The 20560-nt window shown below is 36.1% G+C and overlaps 1 protein-coding gene across 1 annotated transcript in view; it reads left to right on the top strand.

The window, feature by feature from the left end:
• Positions 1 to 19379, top strand: part of LOC125240682 (DNA-binding protein D-ETS-3) — a 97330-nt gene extending 77951 nt beyond the window's left edge. The window contains exons 7-9 of the mRNA XM_048148691.1: positions 15874 to 16063; positions 16212 to 16420; positions 17588 to 19379. Of these exons, the coding sequence (XP_048004648.1) occupies positions 15874 to 16063; positions 16212 to 16420; positions 17588 to 17712 (524 nt within the window). The 3' untranslated portion in view covers positions 17713 to 19379. The remainder of the gene's footprint in view (positions 1 to 15873; positions 16064 to 16211; positions 16421 to 17587) is intronic.
• Positions 19380 to 20560: the final 1181 nt, after the last annotated feature.

Below are 20560 nucleotides of genomic sequence, written 5' to 3' on the forward strand. Positions count from 1 at the left end.
GCGAAGTTCCCATGGACTAACTCCCGCGCCGTGTAATTTACCTGTCTTGACTTTTCAAACTTTTCCATAACCAAATCGCTTACACGCCATACGCTGGCCTGTTTGCTGTTCACCTGTAATCATCGACGGGTTCATAGTAAATTTTGTTACCCCCTAGATAATATACTTATAGGTACTTAAACCAAAATAATTAAATTTTTTTCTTATCTTTCGTAGATAATTGTTAAGTATTTACTCGTATAATACAGTGAAAGAAGTTTGATAACCGAGCAGCGTCTAGTTAACTGAGGAGCTGGCGGTTTCCTTCAACAATGCACAAATAATCAGCATCAGCATTGCACTATTACAATTGCCACCAGCATTTTTGATACATCGTCTAAATGGCCCATATTATTAGATTTAAGCTAGTTAACTATTCAAAGGTATAACTATACTGTATTCCTTATCATTATTTAAGGCGATATATTTCCGTAGACGCTGCGCGCACTCGTTTTTTGAAGCCGTTAAAAACATAGCAAAACGCAAAGGAAAAATCTGAAAACGATATATGTTAAATTTCAGGATTTGGTGAGTATGTTATGGATTTGAACAACATGAATATTAAAACTTCGCTCGATAGAAAATGACTCCAAAGTTACCTCTTCTTTTGACAATAAATCGTTCCCATAGCTAGGATAAAAACTTTTTTGACTTGTTTTTTACTTCAATATATAGGTAATAAGATTATCTAGATGAATCTGATGAGTTTCTGCCGGTAGCGTCAACAAAATAATATAATATTTACCAAATACTACCAAACCCGCAAAGGAAAGATGGAATAATTATGAACCCAATTTTAAGACCTGTGACTAAACATGTTTCTGCAAAAAAAAAAAAATTTTGAATTTTTTTTGAAACTCAAAACATTTTCGATGGCACTTATGGCCTCTTCAGTCGCGCGGTGGCGCTTTCAGAGGACGGGTCTGTGTCAGTTTGTTCCGCGTGGTTACGTTCCTTTAAAACAATGGGAAATAGAGCTTTGAGGCGGAAGAAGAAATCATTGCGTCATAGGAAGAAAATAAATAAAGAAAATTCGAATCAAAGGCATGTGAAAAGGTAAGAAAATGTTAATTTATATTACTCATTATTATTTAATTTTCATATGACGTTATCAAATGACATTTACGGTATGTACACATCATAGATATAGAAACCCTTAGATGTCGCGTCTGTGACGTCATTATAGTACCACTTTTCCACTTCGAAAATATTATGACTGATGTCCGGTAGTGTGTGTGTGGATTGAGTGAGCACCTTCCGAAAATGAAAAAAAATATGCTGATCATTTAGTAAAAGTTCTAAAACAATTGTAAAACGAATCTCTGAATTTGTAAAAAGATAAATCAAAAGATACAGCCATTAACATGTGCTCACTCAGTTCTCACAAACTACCAACGAAAACAGTGAATATATTCATTTAACATATAATATTTATATACTAACATTTAGTAAAAAATAGGCCAACCTACCTCTATAAATATTAGATCACCTAGTGACGTATTAAATTTTTTACAAATAGTTTCTTATGCTCACTCAATCCACACACTTTTGAAAAGCCGAATTTTGATGAAAAACATAAGATTTAGACCGCTATTATATGTGTATAGTTTAGTAAAAGTGAAATGGGAATTTGTAAAATACAAAACGAACCACTAACGTGTCAGGTTTTTTTATAATAAATTTTTGTAAGTGCTCACTCAGTCCACACGTTTTGAGAAAGTTAAAAATGTAAATATCTTACGATTTGTAGCACCTAAGACACTCGAAAGTACTTCAACATTTAGTAAAAATTTTTACTAAATATCCACCATCTAATATTTTATATTCGTTGTCTGGTTTTAAAGATATTCAGACATAACTTTTCTCATACAAATGTATCAAGTAGGGTGACCACACTATGTCGGCTCCTGATTTTCCCCACCTTCCCATTGTCATATTGAGATTGGGGAGTTTCGTTCAATTTTGATAATAGTTTACCGGATTTGTAAGTGGGAGCGAGAAAAGAATAACTATTTCTCGCTCCCACTTACAAATCCGGTACGCTCATCTGTTAGCGCGATTAGATTACCAGGTTCTGGTTTCTTACTAGTGAAGTATTATATTCTTTGTTTCTTACCAATTATCATTCATGTCCTTTTTAATGCATGCATGTCGATATGGTTATTATCCTGACGTCGATAAAAATTACACAATACACATCATCACTAGGCCAAGAACATAACCTAAAAACAGTTTGCAGATGGATAATTAATATGATATTAGTTTAATATTATCAAAATTGAACGAACGATACTCCCCAATCTCAATATGACAATGGGAAGGTGGGGAAAATCAGGAGCCGACATAGTGTGGTCACCCTACTTGATACATTTGTATGAGAAAAGTTATGTCTGAATATCTTTAAAACCAGACAACGAATATAAAATATTAGATGGTGGATATTTAGTAAAAATTTTTACTAAATGTTGAAGTACTTTCGAGTGTCTTAGGTGCTACAAATCGTAAGATATTTACATTTTTAACTTTCTCAAAACGTGTGGACTGAGTGAGCACTTACAAAAATTTATTATAAAAAAACCTGACACGTTAGTGGTTCGTTTTGTATTTTACAAATTCCCATTTCACTTTTACTAAACTATACACATATAATAGCGGTCTAAATCTTATGTTTTTCATCAAAATTCGGCTTTTCAAAAGTGTGTGGATTGAGTGAGCATAAGAAACTATTTGTAAAAAATTTAATACGTCACTAGGTGATCTAATATTTATAGAGGTAGGTTGGCCTATTTTTTACTAAATGTTAGTATATAAATATTATATGTTAAATGAATATATTCACTGTTTTCGTTGGTAGTTTGTGAGAACTGAGTGAGCACATGTTAATGGCTGTATCTTTTGATTTATCTTTTTACAAATTCAGAGATTCGTTTTACAATTGTTTTAGAACTTTTACTAAATGATCAGCATATTTTTTTTCATTTTCGGAAGGTGCTCACTCAATCCACACACACACTGTCCGGTAGTGTTATACGTATAATTTTCATAAAAATTATTGAGTTGTTGGAAAGAAACGGCGGTAGGGACGGTCCTGATTGAAGATCGAGTACAGTAGCTATTTCTGTCTCTTTCAATATTTTGGTATAGAAGGTGAAAGCCATATTGGTATAGAAGTATAAATGACTACGCGCCATGTTGTGGAACTTCATTAGAACTATTTTGTCATACTGTACTTGTAACTGCATACATTAGAATAACAGCGCCCCCTTGACAATAGTTATATATTTCTGTTGAGGCTCTAATCAGATTATGCTACCTTCCGTCTATATTTTCTGTATCTATGTCAGACATGATGGCCAGCCTGACGGAAATTGTATTTGACAACTGACACTATTTATGTCCACAATAGTTAAAACGTTTCAGTATTTTAACTTCTCAATAAACTTCGATGAAAGTTCATAATCATAGTACATTGATAAAGCTGGACGTTTAATTTTATTTCTCATTATAATAATGGTCGATATGATTACGGTACTTTATATTTACAGATATTTTGCCTAATTTGCAAGATCATGAGAATCCTTCAACAAGCTGTCTGACTCCCTTGACAACAGTTGATATGAACATACTTGAGAAATCAAGGTATGCATAGAGTACTTTATCTTGTGCTAGGTTGTATTTTATCTGGAGGTACGGTAGTGGCGGTAGTGCCCCGGCCAACACGAGTCAAGCGAAGGGAAAATCACTATTATCTACCTTTTCTTGAAACATTTTGTCATTCGTCGGTCTGGTTTGAACCAGATAAATATAATTGTCAGGAATGTCAGGATATGATATCAATGGCAACCTTATTAAATAGACAAAGTTTCAACTGCATAGTTTTGATACTTAAGAGTATTTAAGCTGCTATTAGTAGGTTCATTCATAAACAACAAAAATAAAATTCGAAACCTTGGCATGTAGACTATAGCTTATAAGATTATAAAAAAAACTACGTAGAAGTAAAACGCGCCGAGATGTTAATGTTTCCCTTCCTCCCTCCTCGCACTGGTTATGTCCCCGTTTTCAGTTTTCTTTTCAGCCGTTTTTAGATTGTGTGACGCACGAGGGCCACGAGATCGTGTGTGAGGTGAGTACCGAGCATATGCATTTCTGAAAAAAAACGTTCTTCCTTTTATAATCGTGCATGTTAATTGTTTTAAAATTGAACTTTAAGTTCCCCAAATTGTCATTAAAAAAAATACATACCTTTATTGTAAATTTCATCGACATCGCAATACTTTTTTTTAAATTTATGAAATAAATATGCAAATGTGTCCGAAAAATATGATAGATTATTTTCCACTACTGTAGATGTGTAGCTTAGTGCGTTTACTAAGAAGTTTGAACGATGGCAGTTGGAAAATCCGAAAAAATGCCAAAATTGGACATCTACTTAATAGCTATATATCTATAATACTAACCGAATCCCACAGTTTTGTATTTTATTTGAAAGAAGTTATTTTATGTAAAATCTTCATTCAAATATGATAAACATCCGCAAGGGTAGTTAGAAATTAAAATCTAAAAGGTTTTTTGTCAATTAAAAAAAAGTCTCCAAGATTCTTTTATTTATAGGAAAGGGTATCAGGTTTTATACCAATATAAAGATATACTTTTTCGTTGGTAAACTTTGAAGATTTAATTTTAAGATCATTAAAATACCACCTAAATGATCCTCCGTTCATGTTAATGCATCGCCATCAATGTTGAATTGAAAGGGAGGGAACGCTGTTTTTTTACATCTTTCTTCAATTTTTTTCCGAAAATGAAAGATTAAATTTATATTTTTATTTTATTTATCGTCGACACACAACAAATATCGCAAGGTAATTTATCGATAAAATTTATTGTAGTTTATAACCTTAAAAGCTCCGACACCGCTGACCAAACACACTGTAACTACCTATAATATACCTATATTAGTATTTACACAGACGATGAAAATTAAATAAAAAAATAAAGGCGGTGATCGCTTACCATCATCTCATCTGCCTCCTATTTCATACTGAACAAGTCCAGTTAAAATACGGCGATCATTATACTGCGACCCGTTTGTGCTTTGCTACCGCGCGAATTTGACTTCCCGTGTGCGACAAGCGAACAGAGCCGCGCGGGCGGGGCTGCCCGGACGCCGCGCACCTCACCCCCTTGGATTGGTTAGTTTGACGGATCATCTCGCCTAATATATATTTTCATACTCATATAAATGAATATCCCAGCAACCTTACTGCCAGTCATCATACGCGCGTCGCGATCTAACAATAGCCCAAGGCGAGTTGTCACTATGAAACGAATGTGGCTCAAGATCGTTCAATCGTCATTGGCTATTATTTCTTACACGTTACTATTGAATACATAGCTAATAATAGATGTCTCTGTATTGGATTTATGTATTTATATCAAAGTCTGTCTATAACTGACGTTAACATGATTTCGTAGCGACTATTTATTCAAATGTGTTCAAAAACGACCCTTTTGATGCGAATGACTGATACAAACCATCACAGAAACACAAACAGACTACGTACATGGTACATATAGGTACGAGGGTTCTTAGTTGGCTACAAAACCTTCAAAAACTATGGTTGCCTTCAAAACAATAGTCTAGTCCATTTTTTGCACACCCTGCGCCAGCTCGAGTGATGTTTACAAGTTTAACATTTTTAATACAGCATGTCCTGTGAATCTGGTACACTACACACGTAGCTTCCGTTGAGTGTGCAAAAAGAAATACGCTGTTTCTCTAGTATTTTTCCATTGTATCAGTGACGTATAAATAGCAAATGTAATACAGTCTGTTCCGCCGGTCGAGCACGGCCCGTTCCACTCGACTGCGCCTCCTCGCCAGTCGTGCGGGCCTGAACAAGCCCGCCCAATATCGCGACATGCTCGCACGTCACCCCGAACATAAACCGATGTCGAATACTAAATCTTCTACTTACACGGGCCTTCGATCAAGCGTTACATAGTAACTTATGCTTCGCTATCTACGAATTCTTGGCGATGGTTATGCGTGGTAGTTGCGCCTCCGATGAGACGTCAATAATGCGTCAAATATACGATCGAATGGAAATTATTTATCCATATCCATATCCATACTAATATTATAAATGCGAAAGTAACTTCTGTCTGTCTGTCTGTCTGTCTGTCTGTCTGTCTGTCTGTCTGTCTGTTACGCTTTCCCGCTTAAACCACGCAACCAATTTTGATGAAATTTGGAACAGACAATCTTTAGACCCTGAGACAGAACATAGGCTACTTTTTATTTCGAAAAAAAGGGATGAAGGGGTTGAAAAAGAGGTTGAAAGTTTGTATGGGATTTCTTAATTTTAAATGATAAAACCATGAAACTTTATATTTTAGCACTTGATAAGAAATCATTAAACATATATTTAAAGTCACATACAGGTCGAACGCGATTAATTAACATTATTTTTACCTTTAAAATAAACATGGTGGGAAATAAACATTAACTAAAAGCGGGTAGATTATATTTATTTGTCTACCCCGAACATTTATATAAATGAATATCGGGTAGTTTTGTGTTGTTTACATCTCCGGTGACATTTTGCTGGGACGTCAGTCTTCCGCGACCACGGCCAGTGCAACCTGGCCGAAACGTTGGGAAAAAAGGTAAAAATAATGTTAATTAATCGCGTTCGACCTGTATGTGACTTTAAATATGTGTACAAAGCGCGAGAACTTAAAGTGTTATATCATTAAACATCTTGATAAGGGATAGGGATAGCGATAGGGATAGCGATAGGGATAGCGATAGGGATAGCGATAGGGATAGCGATAGGGATAGCGGTAGCGATAGCGATAGCGTTAGCGATAGCGATAGCGATAGCGTTAGCGATAGCGATAGCGTTAGCGATAGCGATAGCTATAGCGTTAGCGATAGCGATAGCGATAGCGTTAGCGATAGCGATAGCGATACGGATACGGATACGGATAATATGGGTATCGTTAGAGGGATACGGATAATCGGTCGGCGGTCTCTTACAATCAATGTGCTCTAAGACTATCGTTGTTTGCTTGCTTGAAGATTACGTTTGCGATAAGTATAAGCAAAATGTAAAAAATTGTAAGGGATAATAGAAAAAAGTACTTTTTACCCACCGATCATAGTGTCTAAATACGGGCTATGTGGGATGTTTATAAAGGTTTCCCCAGCGTATATAGAATTACCTACGCTGTGGTCGATGTGTAATATTTCTACAATCATTGCAAGCAAAAGTATTATGTGCAATCGAAATAATCGCAGATAAATATACCTACAGAGAAACCTACGGTCCCTACGGATCCAAATGAAAATCTTAATGAATACTTTTATTACGCGGGCGAAGCCGCGGGTAAAAGCTAGTACTATATATGTAGTTTATTATCTTATTAAATATCTACTTGGAATTAAAATAATTTTTATTGGTAAATGTTATACACAAATGCAAATAACAAACAGGCGTTAATCTGAAAAATAGAGGAAGTTTTGCAAAACGATAAAATGGTTACAGCCAGGGCTGTAACGCTACGAGTCTCACTCTTGATGCATTTGTCGACTGCATATACCACAGCTTGAAGGGGCTTTACTGCCATTTTACACTTCACACTGAGTACAGTGAGTACCCGTATATTAGCAAGGGATCCTGTATACCACAATTTGCTCACTTTCATTATAGCTTACTACTTTTCGGATAAGTAATAGGTACATTCTTTGATTAAAGTAAAATAGCGGAAGATAGGTGACGCGCCACTCAAATGTGGCCCTCAAAAATCAAGCGACCGTCGCCTGATTGCCTTCAGTTGCAATGGGCACTGCGTGCGCATCGGATGTCGTGAGACGTGTGACGTGAGGAAATTATAAATTATTTCTTATGGGTAAAACGTAACCAAAATGCTTTCGTGTAGATTTGCATTCGCGGTAGCGTCAGCATAAAATGTTGATCATAATAAATAATTTATATAATAAAACTTTTACCTGGTATTGATTGTTGATTGATTATATAATTTTTTGATATATTATATAATGATATTTGACCTCATTTTTGCAACAAACTTTAGTAGTACATTATTTTGTTATTTTTATTTACAAATAATAAAATAATGATCAACTAAAGTTTGTTGCAAAAATGCTTGCCTTATCAACAAGATTTTTTTTAATTCACTCGCACCAAATATGTTTATTTGTTTTCTAGTTTTCCTGGAGATGAACTTGTCAGACACAAAAGGCTTATTGTAGTGCGTAAACAAAGACAAGAGCCAGACTGGACGCCTCGACTTTTCTCGCTATATAGTGAGGGGAAAAGTTTTGTAAATAACTATTATTCTAAGTATAGGAAAGTACCCTATCGTAAGCAATTTTAATAAGGTTTTTCTTAAAGAAAAAATATGAGGTCACTATTTTAGTTCCATCAATTTCAGCCACTTCATATTTTCAAAAAGTAATAGTGTGTTGTGAGTGAGATTAGGGTTGCAAATAGAAAAAAAAACAAATGTTTTTTTTTTCAGAATTATGAAAAAAAAAACCGAGCACCATGGTTTTTTTTTTAAATGTTTTTTTTTTTCACATGAACAAATAATTAGACAATAACGGTTTTTCGTGACTTGTATTGTAACGTGTTTCAATAACAATAACGTACATTTTAATACGATTAACATTCAGTATACAACGTTTATTGGGGAATCCCCGATGCTACGTGCAGCGTGGAGAGGCGGTCGTGTTGCCAACAGTAAATACTTAAATAGTGATAACTACCAACTACACATTTCGTAAAATGTTACTTTTATAAGACCAGAACTTTAAGTTATTCGTTTAATAGTTAACATTAAGTCTAAAACTGCTTTGCAAATTTTGAGATTTCGTACTTTAGAAAAAAACATACTCCAGAAAAAAAAACTGGTTTTTTTTTCACGTTTTTTTTTTCATGTTTTTTTTTAAGCCAGAAAAAACCGTATTTTTTGCAACCCTAAGTGAGATACATGTCATCAAGCTCTTATATTTTCATTTCAATTTTACGAAGTTTCACTTCTTTCGCGCGGAGAAACTCCACGCGCTTTTTTCTAATGTCTGTATCAAACTTTGAGTAATTATGTTAACTAGAGAGGGCACCTCAACTTGATTTTGTGTAACAACACTTAGAGCCGATCGGCACAAACGCGCTTAGTCTATGCCGAACGGCTGTGGTAGATTGACGTATTGCAATGAAAAATATTTCGTCTAAATAATGCCGTCATGTGTAGTGAGGTACTGTACAAACTGCTCAGGAAAATCTAACAAAAGCCAAGGAGTGACTTTTCATACGTAGGTTTACTGCATTTTTGTTTAAACACGCTTACTTTTTAAAAAATGTATCAATATAAACTCATGCCGAAGCGCCATGTTTCGTTGAAACCAAAGAGTAAAAAATGCAACAAAAGCAGACGTGACAATATCGCAAGTTAGTTCAAGTTTCCTACCATACATTAAATTATATATATTTATCGACGCAAAAAAGGTTATTTAATTATTATTGTCAGAATTGCACAGTTTTCCGACATGTCGGTCTATAACAGATTCTCAGTACGCGTGTCGAATTTCATGTGAGTATGTAAATGTAAGTGCAGTACCTAACCTATCTGAATGAATTTGGGTAGGTAGACGGTCAAGCAAATTATGAGAGAAAACGCGCGAAATTCAAATTTTGTATGGGACGATAAACCCGCGCCCATGGCTACATGGATCTAGATAAAGTTATGTATGCGACTATACTTAATTAGGCATTAAAACACTCGTGTTATCTTATTAACACAACAAAAACAACACTCATGTTTTAATGCCTACCATTATGCAACAGTCACATAAATAACTAATATCCAGTTGCGGCTACGTGTACACATGTACGCTCAGTCCGTATGCAGCTTTCAATGTGGGCATTTAAAAAAATTGGGATTGAGTTGTTAAGAAAAAGTAAAATCGCTGTTAGTTTTGCAACGATAAATTAAGCATGGAATTTCAATAAAAACATTGTTTTTGTTTTAATTATGTAAATTATACTAAGCTATAATCTAAATTCAGAACGTGAAAAAAGTTTAGTTTTAAATACAGATTTCAGCTTGATTGTCGTTACAAAACTAACAGCTATTTATGTTTTTTAGGGTTCCGTACCTCAAAGAGGAAAAACGGAACCCTTATAGGATCACTCGCGTGTCTGTCTGTCCCTCTGTCACAGTCGATTTCTCCGAAACTACTAGACCGATTTACTTGAAATTTGGCACACGTATGTAAAAAAGTGGCCCAAAGACGGACATGTAATATAATTAAATGAAATTAAACGAAATTTAATCATAGGGGCCACTTTTGGGGGGTAAAATTGAAAATTAAAAATCAAAGTTATTAGAACTATATTGTGCTACATATCAAATGAAAGAGCATTTTATAAGCATCTCAAATATATTTTTTTTATAGTTTTTATTTTGGTAATTTAGAAGTAATTTAAGAAAATAAGCAAAAAATGACAATTCCCCCCCCCTTATCTCCGAAACTACTTAGCGTAAAATTTTCAAATAAATACACGAGATAGCCCTCTACCTGTAGATTACAGGAAAACCTATTAGAAATCTACGGTCAAGCGTAAGTCGGACTTAAGAGAAAAAACTCAAATTGAGATTTTTCACTCACTGCCGCTGCAAGTACTTACTAAATGTTTTGAAATTTTGTGAGCGCCATGGACAGGTAGAAAGAAATTCATTTCTGTTCAGAAATTGTTAAAAATTTTAAGCATTTACCAAAATGACTTAAGTTCCTACTAAAAAAGAGGCGCTTACGACTGTTTAGAACTGCACTGACCATAATATTGCCCTAATAGGTCCAAAAAATGGTGTATATATACGAAAACAAAAAAATTGTGCCACCGACAACCAAAATCTGAAGTCTATTTGCTCTATCTCTTATAGTTTCCAAAATATACGCAAAATCTTTAAAGTACAAATCTAGTGTACGTTGCCAATGTTGCCATCACATGTCGTCAGGCGCTCATGACCTTTTTGTATGGAAATGTCGAAATCCGACTCGCACTTTACCGATTTTCATAGAAAGTTGTGTTTTATTATAGTTTTGAAGGAGGTTTCTTATTTTTAACCACCAACGCAAAAATATTATAATAATAATAGGTTTGACGCTTGACATGTCTGTCTGGCATCATAGCTCCCGAACGAATCAATCGATTTTGATTTAGTTTTTAATGTTTAAGGTGAATTCGTCGAGAGTTTTTTTTGTACCATTTTTATTGCCACCTACGGGCAAACATGCATACGGTCCGCCTGATGGAAAGCGGTGACTGTTACATATGGACGCCTGCCACTCAAGGAGTGGCACATGTGCGTTGCCGACTCGACTCATTAGAAACTTGTACAAACCTGTACTTAGAAGGGGCCTGGGTGCCAACGACTCAAAGGACCGAAGGAAGGAGGAGGAAGGAAGGAAGGAGTACCGCACCCTCGTTGAGCTCTGGCTGCCTTACTCACCGGCAGGAACACAACAATGAGTAAAGTCTAGTGCTACTTGATTGCGGTCTTTTGTAAAGCGGAGGTATTAGACTCTGCTCTACCTTAGAGTATATTCAATTTAGTATTAGAGTTATCAGTCAAGAAATTTAAATGCAGCGCCATCTATTATTAGTTTCGACAACTTTTCATGTGACTTTCCATGCCTAAAGGTTCGCACAAGTCTCAAGTCGCGTAAATTACTTAGTAAATTTTGCCGAGAGACGGCGCTAAATACAATAATACTCATTAGAGTACCTATACTTCTAGTCAAAGACATATATAACTCCGTATAGACAGATAAAGTCTAAGAATAAAACGTAACTGGGTAATTCCATGTAACAGAGTAATGTAAGTGACCAATTATTTGCATGTTTTTTTATTCATGGTGCTAATTTAAATATCAATATATCTAAGGATTAAAAGTAGGCTTATCTAGAGATAAATTAAGATTTCAATTTGCATCATAAATAAAAAAACATGCAATGAAGTGGTCACTTACATTACAGTTACGTGGAATTGCCATACTTACCTCAGTACCACACAGAAGAAGGGCTCCGCTAGATGGCGCTAATATTAATATTAACACGCTTTTATTAGGTCGTCGTGTATGTAACTAACTATGTAATGGAATCTACGGAGGCTAATTTAACCATCTTCCAAGGATCGTAGCGTAATGATAATTGGCAGCTGTATGTAGTTCTGATGACAGTACAATAATATGGTACTGTTGAACTGATCTGATGATGGAGCCGGAAGATATGAACTGGAACTACATGATGGAACATCGTATCATAGCTGTTTTTGGGTTTCTTAGAAAAGTCTTGTAATGAACTTTGACTACGATTAGGTTTCAAGGTCTGATGATGGAGCCGGAAGATATGAACTGGAACTACATGATGGAACATCGTATCATAGCAGTTTTTGGGTTTCTTAGAAAAATCTTGAAATGAACTTTGACTACGATAAGGTTTCAAGGTCTGATGATGGAGCCGGAAGATATGAACTGGAACTACATGATAGAACATCGTATCATAGTAGTTTTGGGTTTCTTAGAAAAGTCTTGTAATGAACTTTGACTACGATTAGGTTTCAAGGTCTGATGATGGAGCCGGAAGATATGAACTGGAACTACTAAAAAGATCAACGTAGTATTTAAAATAAGTTGGGATAGGGTTTTCTTGAGACCCGTAAGAGCAAATAAAGGCGGGCTCAGGGGCGATCGAAGCCCCCCACAAAAAAGACAGATCAACGTAGTATTTAAAATAAGTTGGGTTAAGGTTTTCTTGTGACCCTCCAGGGGAAATAAAGGGGGGCTCGGGGGCGAAGCCCCCGCAAAAAAGAAAGATCAACGTAGTATTTAAAATAAGTTGGGTTAGGGTTTTCTTGTGACCGTTCAGAGTAAATAAAAGGGGGGGGGGGGGCTCGGGGGGCGAAGCGCCCCGCAAAAAAGAAAGATCAACGTAGTATTTAAAATAAGTTGGGATAGGGTTTTCTTGAAGGAGGGCTCGGGGGGCGAAGCCCTCCGCATAAAATAAACATCAACGTAGTATTTAAAGTAAGTTGGGATAGGGTTTTCTTGTGACCCTGAAGAGCATGAATAAGGGGGGCTCGGGGGCGAAGCCCCCCGCATAAAAGAAAGATCAACGTAGTATTTAAAATAAGTTGGGAAAGGGTTTTCTTGAGACCCTTAAGAGCATATAAAAGAGGGCTCGGGGGGCGAAGCCCCCCGCATAAAAGAAAGGTCAACATAGTAGAGAATGCCTTAAAGCATAAGTCCGCCTTTTGTACTGCAAGATTTTCTTTTATCACTGCTTCCAGTAGTTCCACAGGTGGTAAATGATCTTTATTACTAGATTCACCTACTTTTATCAATTTTAAAGCACTAGTGGATAAAATGCGTTTTTACCCGCTGGTATTAAAGGAGAAAACACGTGTTTCCGAGCTAGTGAGGGGAAAAATTCAATGTTGGCTGCTCGCGTGCGGTCCGTTTGTTAATGTAGGTAAGAATTTAGAATGGCGTCATTTTGTGAACATCAAAGGAGTGAGCCTTCTGTACTTGTACTATTATATACATATATACATATATTCTGTGACAAAACTAACAACATGTGTTCCAAGTACAACCTTCGAAATGCCGGAAAGTTAGTAGTATCGACCGTAAATTGGCGAAATCCAATTTACGGTCAAATTAACACATGTGATGGACCCTGCCGTCTATAATAAATTGCCGCAATATGTGGTTGAAGCGCCTAGTGTGCCGGACTTTAAGTACCTATCGCTTAAAAAATTGGCTGGTCGAGCACCCGTTCTACACTTATGACAATTTTTTTATTACCTAATTAGAAAAATATTTTTGTGCATTTTTTATGTGAATATTGCCTAACTTTTTATAATTTCAATCTTCTGTCTATTTATTCTCTAAGTATTATTGTTGTATGAATATTATTTTTTTAAATCAAATCTTGACGTGTAAAATGGCGTTGAATGAATAAATGAATATGACAATGAGTAGTATGATTATTTTAACCATTGAAAGTTTGTACGGAACCCTCGGTGGGCGAGTCCGACTCGCACTTGGCCGGTTTTTGTTAACAACTCACGCTAATTGAGAGTCATAAATTAAAAAATGCCCATGTAAACCCATGTCACTTCTATACTACGACTTCTAATCTATGCACTAGAGTGCATAGATGCAGGGCTCATCATCGCGACCGAAACGTCGTAAGCGCCGAGTAAAATCGTAGCGCTTGCGACGTTACAGAAGCAGGCCATTGGTTCACACCCCGCCCCCTCGCCCCGCCTTCAGCTTACAGGCTGTGACACGTTCGTTGTTTGCTATAGCTCCTCTATACGAAGTAATAATTACTCAATGGTATCAAATAAGATATTGTTGACAGTTGTGGCAAAAAGTGCCTCATCTAAATTTTGGTTAATAAGTTCATAATTTAGTTTAAAAATAAGACGTAATAAATATAAAAAATATACTAATAATTATGTTTTTTTTTTTTGGTAACCCTACTTACACCAAACCAAACATCGCTCCACAGTGCAAAATAGTAAAGTAATAAATAATAAGTAATTTATTTTGTTTTCATAAAAAATATGTTGCATAATTCTTATACTCCAATTTGTCTGCTGACGCTTCTTGATTCTTTGCAATGACATTTTTTTTAAATCTTTATTAAAGAGCTTTGACATGACACTTGGAAAGAGGCTCATCTCGATGCGCGCGTTTGTCTCGTTCGCACTACCGTCGTAATAAATCGGTGTGTCTCTGTCGTTCAATAGCGTAAATTTACATAGCTGTGTGGGTCTTCTTGTATGTAGTAGTGTGTAGTGCCATTTATTAGCTGACAATTAGTATTGACGTGCCGTATCTTCCGCTATTTTACTTTAATCAAAGGGTACATTATAATAAATATTGCATACCTACTAAGTCCTCAGCAAACAAGACTTCATTATTTAACTACTGATTGCAAACAATATCATCATTATAAAAATAAAATAATTAAGTAAGAGCAAATAAAAATTTACCACATGAAATTTGGAGTTCAGTTGAAATGAGACTCTACGGTCAACAACCAGTGCATTTCCGTACGCCGCATGATTGTTCCACTATGTCATGATATTTATTGTAATTAGTAACCCTAGCCCTTTTTATATGTTCAAATTTTAGTTTACGCAAGCCGGAGTAAAGATGGTTAAAATGTTCAGTCCCCACGTAACCTTCGCGTTCGCGGTACCTATTGTGTGACAATATGAATATAGAAAATCTTTAACTTTCGCAGATTTGAAAATGTTGTATATTGGGGCGTCAGTATTTTTAATGGTGTCCGAATGAATCTGAGCCGTTACGGGTAAATATCGAGGGCAAGTCGCCCGGGGCGCGGTGAAATGCTCATTTTATGTGCGGTAATGATAGGGTTTGGGGCGGCAATCAGTCACCACGCTAATGACTGCGATTTACAAAAATAGCTTGACGCTTATTTAAATGCTTTAAAAATCGTTTAAGTGCTATCAAATCTCAGGTCACAAGGTGACGATATAAGGAAACACCACAGCCCCCTAAACTTTTGCAGCTTTCAAGATAGTACTCTGATTCACATTTGTACAGTCACAGGCATAAATACATATGTGATGATTTCTGTACCTTGTTATATTAACATCTTGTTTGAAATGTCAGTCGATTAAAAGTGACAATGACAGTGACTGTAGGAGCAACCCAAACTTTGACTGTGTGAGTACTGTAACTTATTACGCTTTTGGTTTCAGGATCAGGTCAAATACAACTCTGGCAGTTCCTGCTGGAACTCCTGAGCGACTCGAGTAACGCAGGTTGCATCACCTGGGAGGGCACCAACGGCGAGTTCAAGCTGACGGACCCCGACGAGGTGGCGCGCCGGTGGGGCGAGCGGAAGTCCAAGCCCAACATGAACTACGACAAACTGAGCAGGGCTCTCAGGTAACTTAGGCCTAGATCGAGCGTGTGGCTATGCGACTTGTCGGGTACCCGTTTCCTTGCTGTGCGAGTTTACCCTAAAGCGACAGTGTATTATTATTAATATTTGTTGTGTTATAATAGATTTTTCTAATCTTTTACCTTTGTCCAGATACTACTATGACAAGAACATCATGACTAAGGTCCATGGCAAACGGTACGCCTATAAATTCGACTTCCAAGGGCTAGCGGCGGCCACGCAACCGGCGGCGAGCGACCCGGCATATAAATATCAAAGCGATCTTTTCATGAGCTCTTACCACCACTCGGCAAAGCTCTCGTCGTTCATGGCTCCCCACGCAGCCATGCCGACATCAACAGGTAACTAAATGCACTATTAATGACTGCTCTAAGCGAATTTTTCTCGATGCGAACTAATAAATATTATGTGCCAAAATCATTTCTTTTCTGAAAATTCTACTGCTAAAAAAACATGTCTTCATACTTGTAAGTGGTATAATGATAGAGTTAATGGCATGCACCCTTCAAACGCAGTACGCACTTGAGGGAATCTGCATTTCTCAGTGCTAATACGGCGGTACACTCGCTTGTGCAAATATTGGCACGGTCCTCGAAACGGGTTGTCAGTGGCACGACTCGACTTAGCGCTCTTGACTTAATGGAAGGCTATGTTAAACTCTATTTAAACCGAAAAAGATTAAAGTACTGATGATGAATAAAGTTCAACAGTAAAGCAAATGCAGTTTGGTAATTTTTTACCCAATTAAAATAATATAACTATATCAAATTAGAAATCATTTTGGTACGTCATGCAGAACATATTATTATTTTATGCGAGTGCATTTTTGTGTGATTTTTATTTTTTTATTGTTACACCTACTTCTTTGAACTTTACTTTGTCAGATTTTTTCATAAATAACACCTAAACCTGAGATAGGTAGTTATGGATATATTTTTACTATATCTATCGTCTTTAACAGGTGTTACCAGGCAGGCAAGCATGGTCCATGCTTATACGCCAGTTTCTGTTAAAAGCTATAGAGATGAGTTGTCCAGAACTTAATAGAAACTGGTACACAAACAAGCACTTTGTACTCGTATATGAAATACTTGCTGGTACTTACCTCTATATGATATTCAGTACCGTAGGAAGGAGGGTTACTAAAAACGTTCCTACAGAACTTGAATATAATATGTTTTAATCAAATAATCATACAGTTAGCCGAGGCGAATAGGCCGTCATGGCGGGGGTGAATAGGGACTATGCTAAAAGTGTGATTTACCTGAAAGTTTTTGAGAAATTATTAGGTAAATCACATTTTTTTTGTTTAATTTTTATTCATTCGGCCATCCCCATATTCACCCCAATAAAGTTGATTGATGGTATTTTGATTCGCTTACATTTGGAACAGTTAATAAAATCTCTCCTCTCGTACCACCGTTCGTCGGGTGGTTGATAACTAACCATTTCGCTGGCGTGTATTGATCCTATTTCTACCAAGTTAAGCTGGTAAACTATTGTTGCAGCGTCGATTTTCCCGTCGGCGTCGTGGAGCAACTGGGGCGGTGGGGGGAGCAACCTCTACTCCCCCCACTCCATGGCCCCACCCCACGTGACGTCGCATCTGGGCTCGTATCCGCACTACGCATGACCAGCCATATAATTCGACGATACACCAAACGACGACTGTAATATGGATACTTTTTGTTAATTATTATTTATAAATTTTTACGCTTGTCTTGTCTATGTACCTACGGTTAACTTTTACTCGTTATTAGCTATATTTTGCCAAACACTTGTTATATTGCCCACGAGAACGGTTCTCGGTCGCCTGGTTTTCATAAGGTTCAGTTGTTTGGAAAAAAAACAAAACCGAGGTGAATGGGTATGGAAGTGTTCATCTCAGAGTACCAACCAAAGGGGGGAACTAGCGATAATGTAACGCTGTTGACTGTGAAGGGTATTTTATATATTGTAAGGATTATATGTAAAATAAATGTGTATTTATTCCTTTGACATATTGGACTAGGAAATAAATACAAATCAACCCTCGTCAAGTAAATAAACAATGTAGAACCCACAGTTACTTGTGTAAAGCTATGCAACCACCTATCATTTTATTACGGTTCCTGCTGAATTAATTTAAGAAGAAATAGAAAGCTACTAAGTATTAATAATTCTTCTAGCATTTTGATTGACCTGAAAATAATTGCGGTTTAATTTTTTTATTTTTATGTAATATATCAAACCGCCCAAGACGAGTAAAAAGACAAAAGTTATGGTTGCCAACTTCCCTAGTTAAATTGTTTTATTGTGAGAAAAGATAAAGAGTGAATTGTGAAACGCAAGACTAGTCTTTTATCAAAGAATGTTGTAAATAATAGATACTCATTAATTAAGTAGAATTATTTATTTAGGATTACAATAAAATTTTAATGGTATTAATTTTTAATGTATTATAAATATCGTGTAGGTAAAGGAAAGTAAGTACGTATTCGCGCGTATACCTACAGACCTCAGCAGGTTTCGCAGTGGCGTTGACTTGGTTTTGGGGTGCAATGATGTAAGGATAGTTTGCAAGAGCATAAAACACTGCAAAATGCGTGAAAATCTTTAGACATAGCATGCATTACTGGTGGCGTCGATTTCAACAAGAATTGAGCGTGACGCTCGTTCAAAACTATCTATCAAATAAGTTATATTCAAGGAAAAGAGGCGGTAATAAGTAGGTACGTGTCCTTTATTTAAGGAATACGGCTTTGTCTCAAAATTCTACACACAACTTCCAGTGTTTTAAGCGTCTTTAGCAATTCATTGAAATATTTCGGTACCTACTAACTACTGACGACGACTCAAACTGTAACGTTTGGTGATATGATATATTATAGTTACACCTAGTCAGTATTTTAAACATTAAAACATCAGATGTGACATAATTTTTTCTACTCTAAAATTGCATACAAATGTGATCTACACTGAAAAATAAAAATGTGTCACTGAATTTTCAGGTAGGTACATACCTACCTACCTATCAACAATATTTTACAAAAGAATTAACATTTATAGTTTAAAAGAAATTATGATATTTTATTTAGCAAATTTGTATATACATTATATTCCAGTGAGAGAACATATTTCTGTAAACTTTATTCCCAGACTTAAAATATCACGATTTGGTTTCCGGTTAAAATAATTTTCCTTATATTTTGTCCACGTACTTGCAATAACATGTTACTCTTCGAAGGCCGCAATAATGTCTGACACGGTCTTATTTGAAGATCTGTAAGACACACAGGCAGGCAAGTATATGGTCGTGCGATAAACGGTAAAACAGGCCGTTCCTATCGCACTATTAGTATTACTAATAGTGCGATAGGTGAAGGTTGCAGCAGTGGCGGAGCTCCGGCTTTATCAATGAAAATGTTCACGCCCCGCCACTGGAAGGTTGCAAATAGAAATAAAACAAATGTTTTTTTTTCAGAAATTTGAAAAAACACATGAAAAAAAACAAGCACCATGGTTTTTTTTCTAAATATGTTTTTTTTTAGATCAACAAATAATACGACAATAACGGTTTTTCGTGATTTGTAACTTTCAATAACAATAATGTACTTTTTAATTCGGTAAACATTCAGTATGCAAACGTTTATTGACGAATCCCCGTTGCGGCGTGGAGCGTGGAGAGGCGGCGGTGTCGCCAACAGTAAATAGCGACAACTACTAACTACAGATTGTGTAAATGTTAATTGTATAAAACCAGAAATTAAAATAATTAAAATAAATTCGTTTAATAGTTACCATAAAGTCTAAAAAAAACCGTATAAAAGTATTAACTGTTTTGCAAATTTTCAGATTTCGTCCTTTAGAAAAAAAACATAGGTAAGGTTTTTTTTCAAGCCAGAAAAAAATCGTTTTTTGGAACCCTAGATGGCCAGATGTTTTATCATTTATCGCGCGACCATGCTGGCCTGCCTGGTGTCACATATTTTTGCGGCTTTCAAAGAGTAACATATTATTGCAGGTGACTGTACGTATACGTATAAATATCATCTAATTACCTACATTGTGACACATGTCTATCCTCTATATACTCATACATTAAACCAGGTATTTTGTTATGGATTTCATTAACTATGGTAGTATACGGTGATGTAGCTTTCAAACTAAAAAATAAAATTGGTAAGTTCAAAATTCAACAAAACAATTGTTTTACAAGGGGGCAAAGTTGTTGTTAAACCGCTCGTGCCAATATTGATACCCGAGCAAGCGAAAGATTCCAATACTGAACCGCGAGCGTAGCGAGTGGTTCAAATAGTGGAATCTTGAGCGTTGCTAGGGTTTCAAAGCCCGAAGGTTAAACAAAGTTTGCCACCGAGTGAAACACATAATTTTTCACCACACCAACAGGAACAAAATGCTGAATATAAAATATCTGAAACAAATGTATCAATTTATTCAATATGATTCAAAATCATCATTTTAGGTAAATTCTACCAGCC

This window comes from Leguminivora glycinivorella, chromosome Z, assembly GCF_023078275.1.
Source record: "Leguminivora glycinivorella isolate SPB_JAAS2020 chromosome Z, LegGlyc_1.1, whole genome shotgun sequence".
Classification (NCBI taxonomy): Eukaryota; Metazoa; Arthropoda; class Insecta; order Lepidoptera; family Tortricidae; genus Leguminivora; species Leguminivora glycinivorella.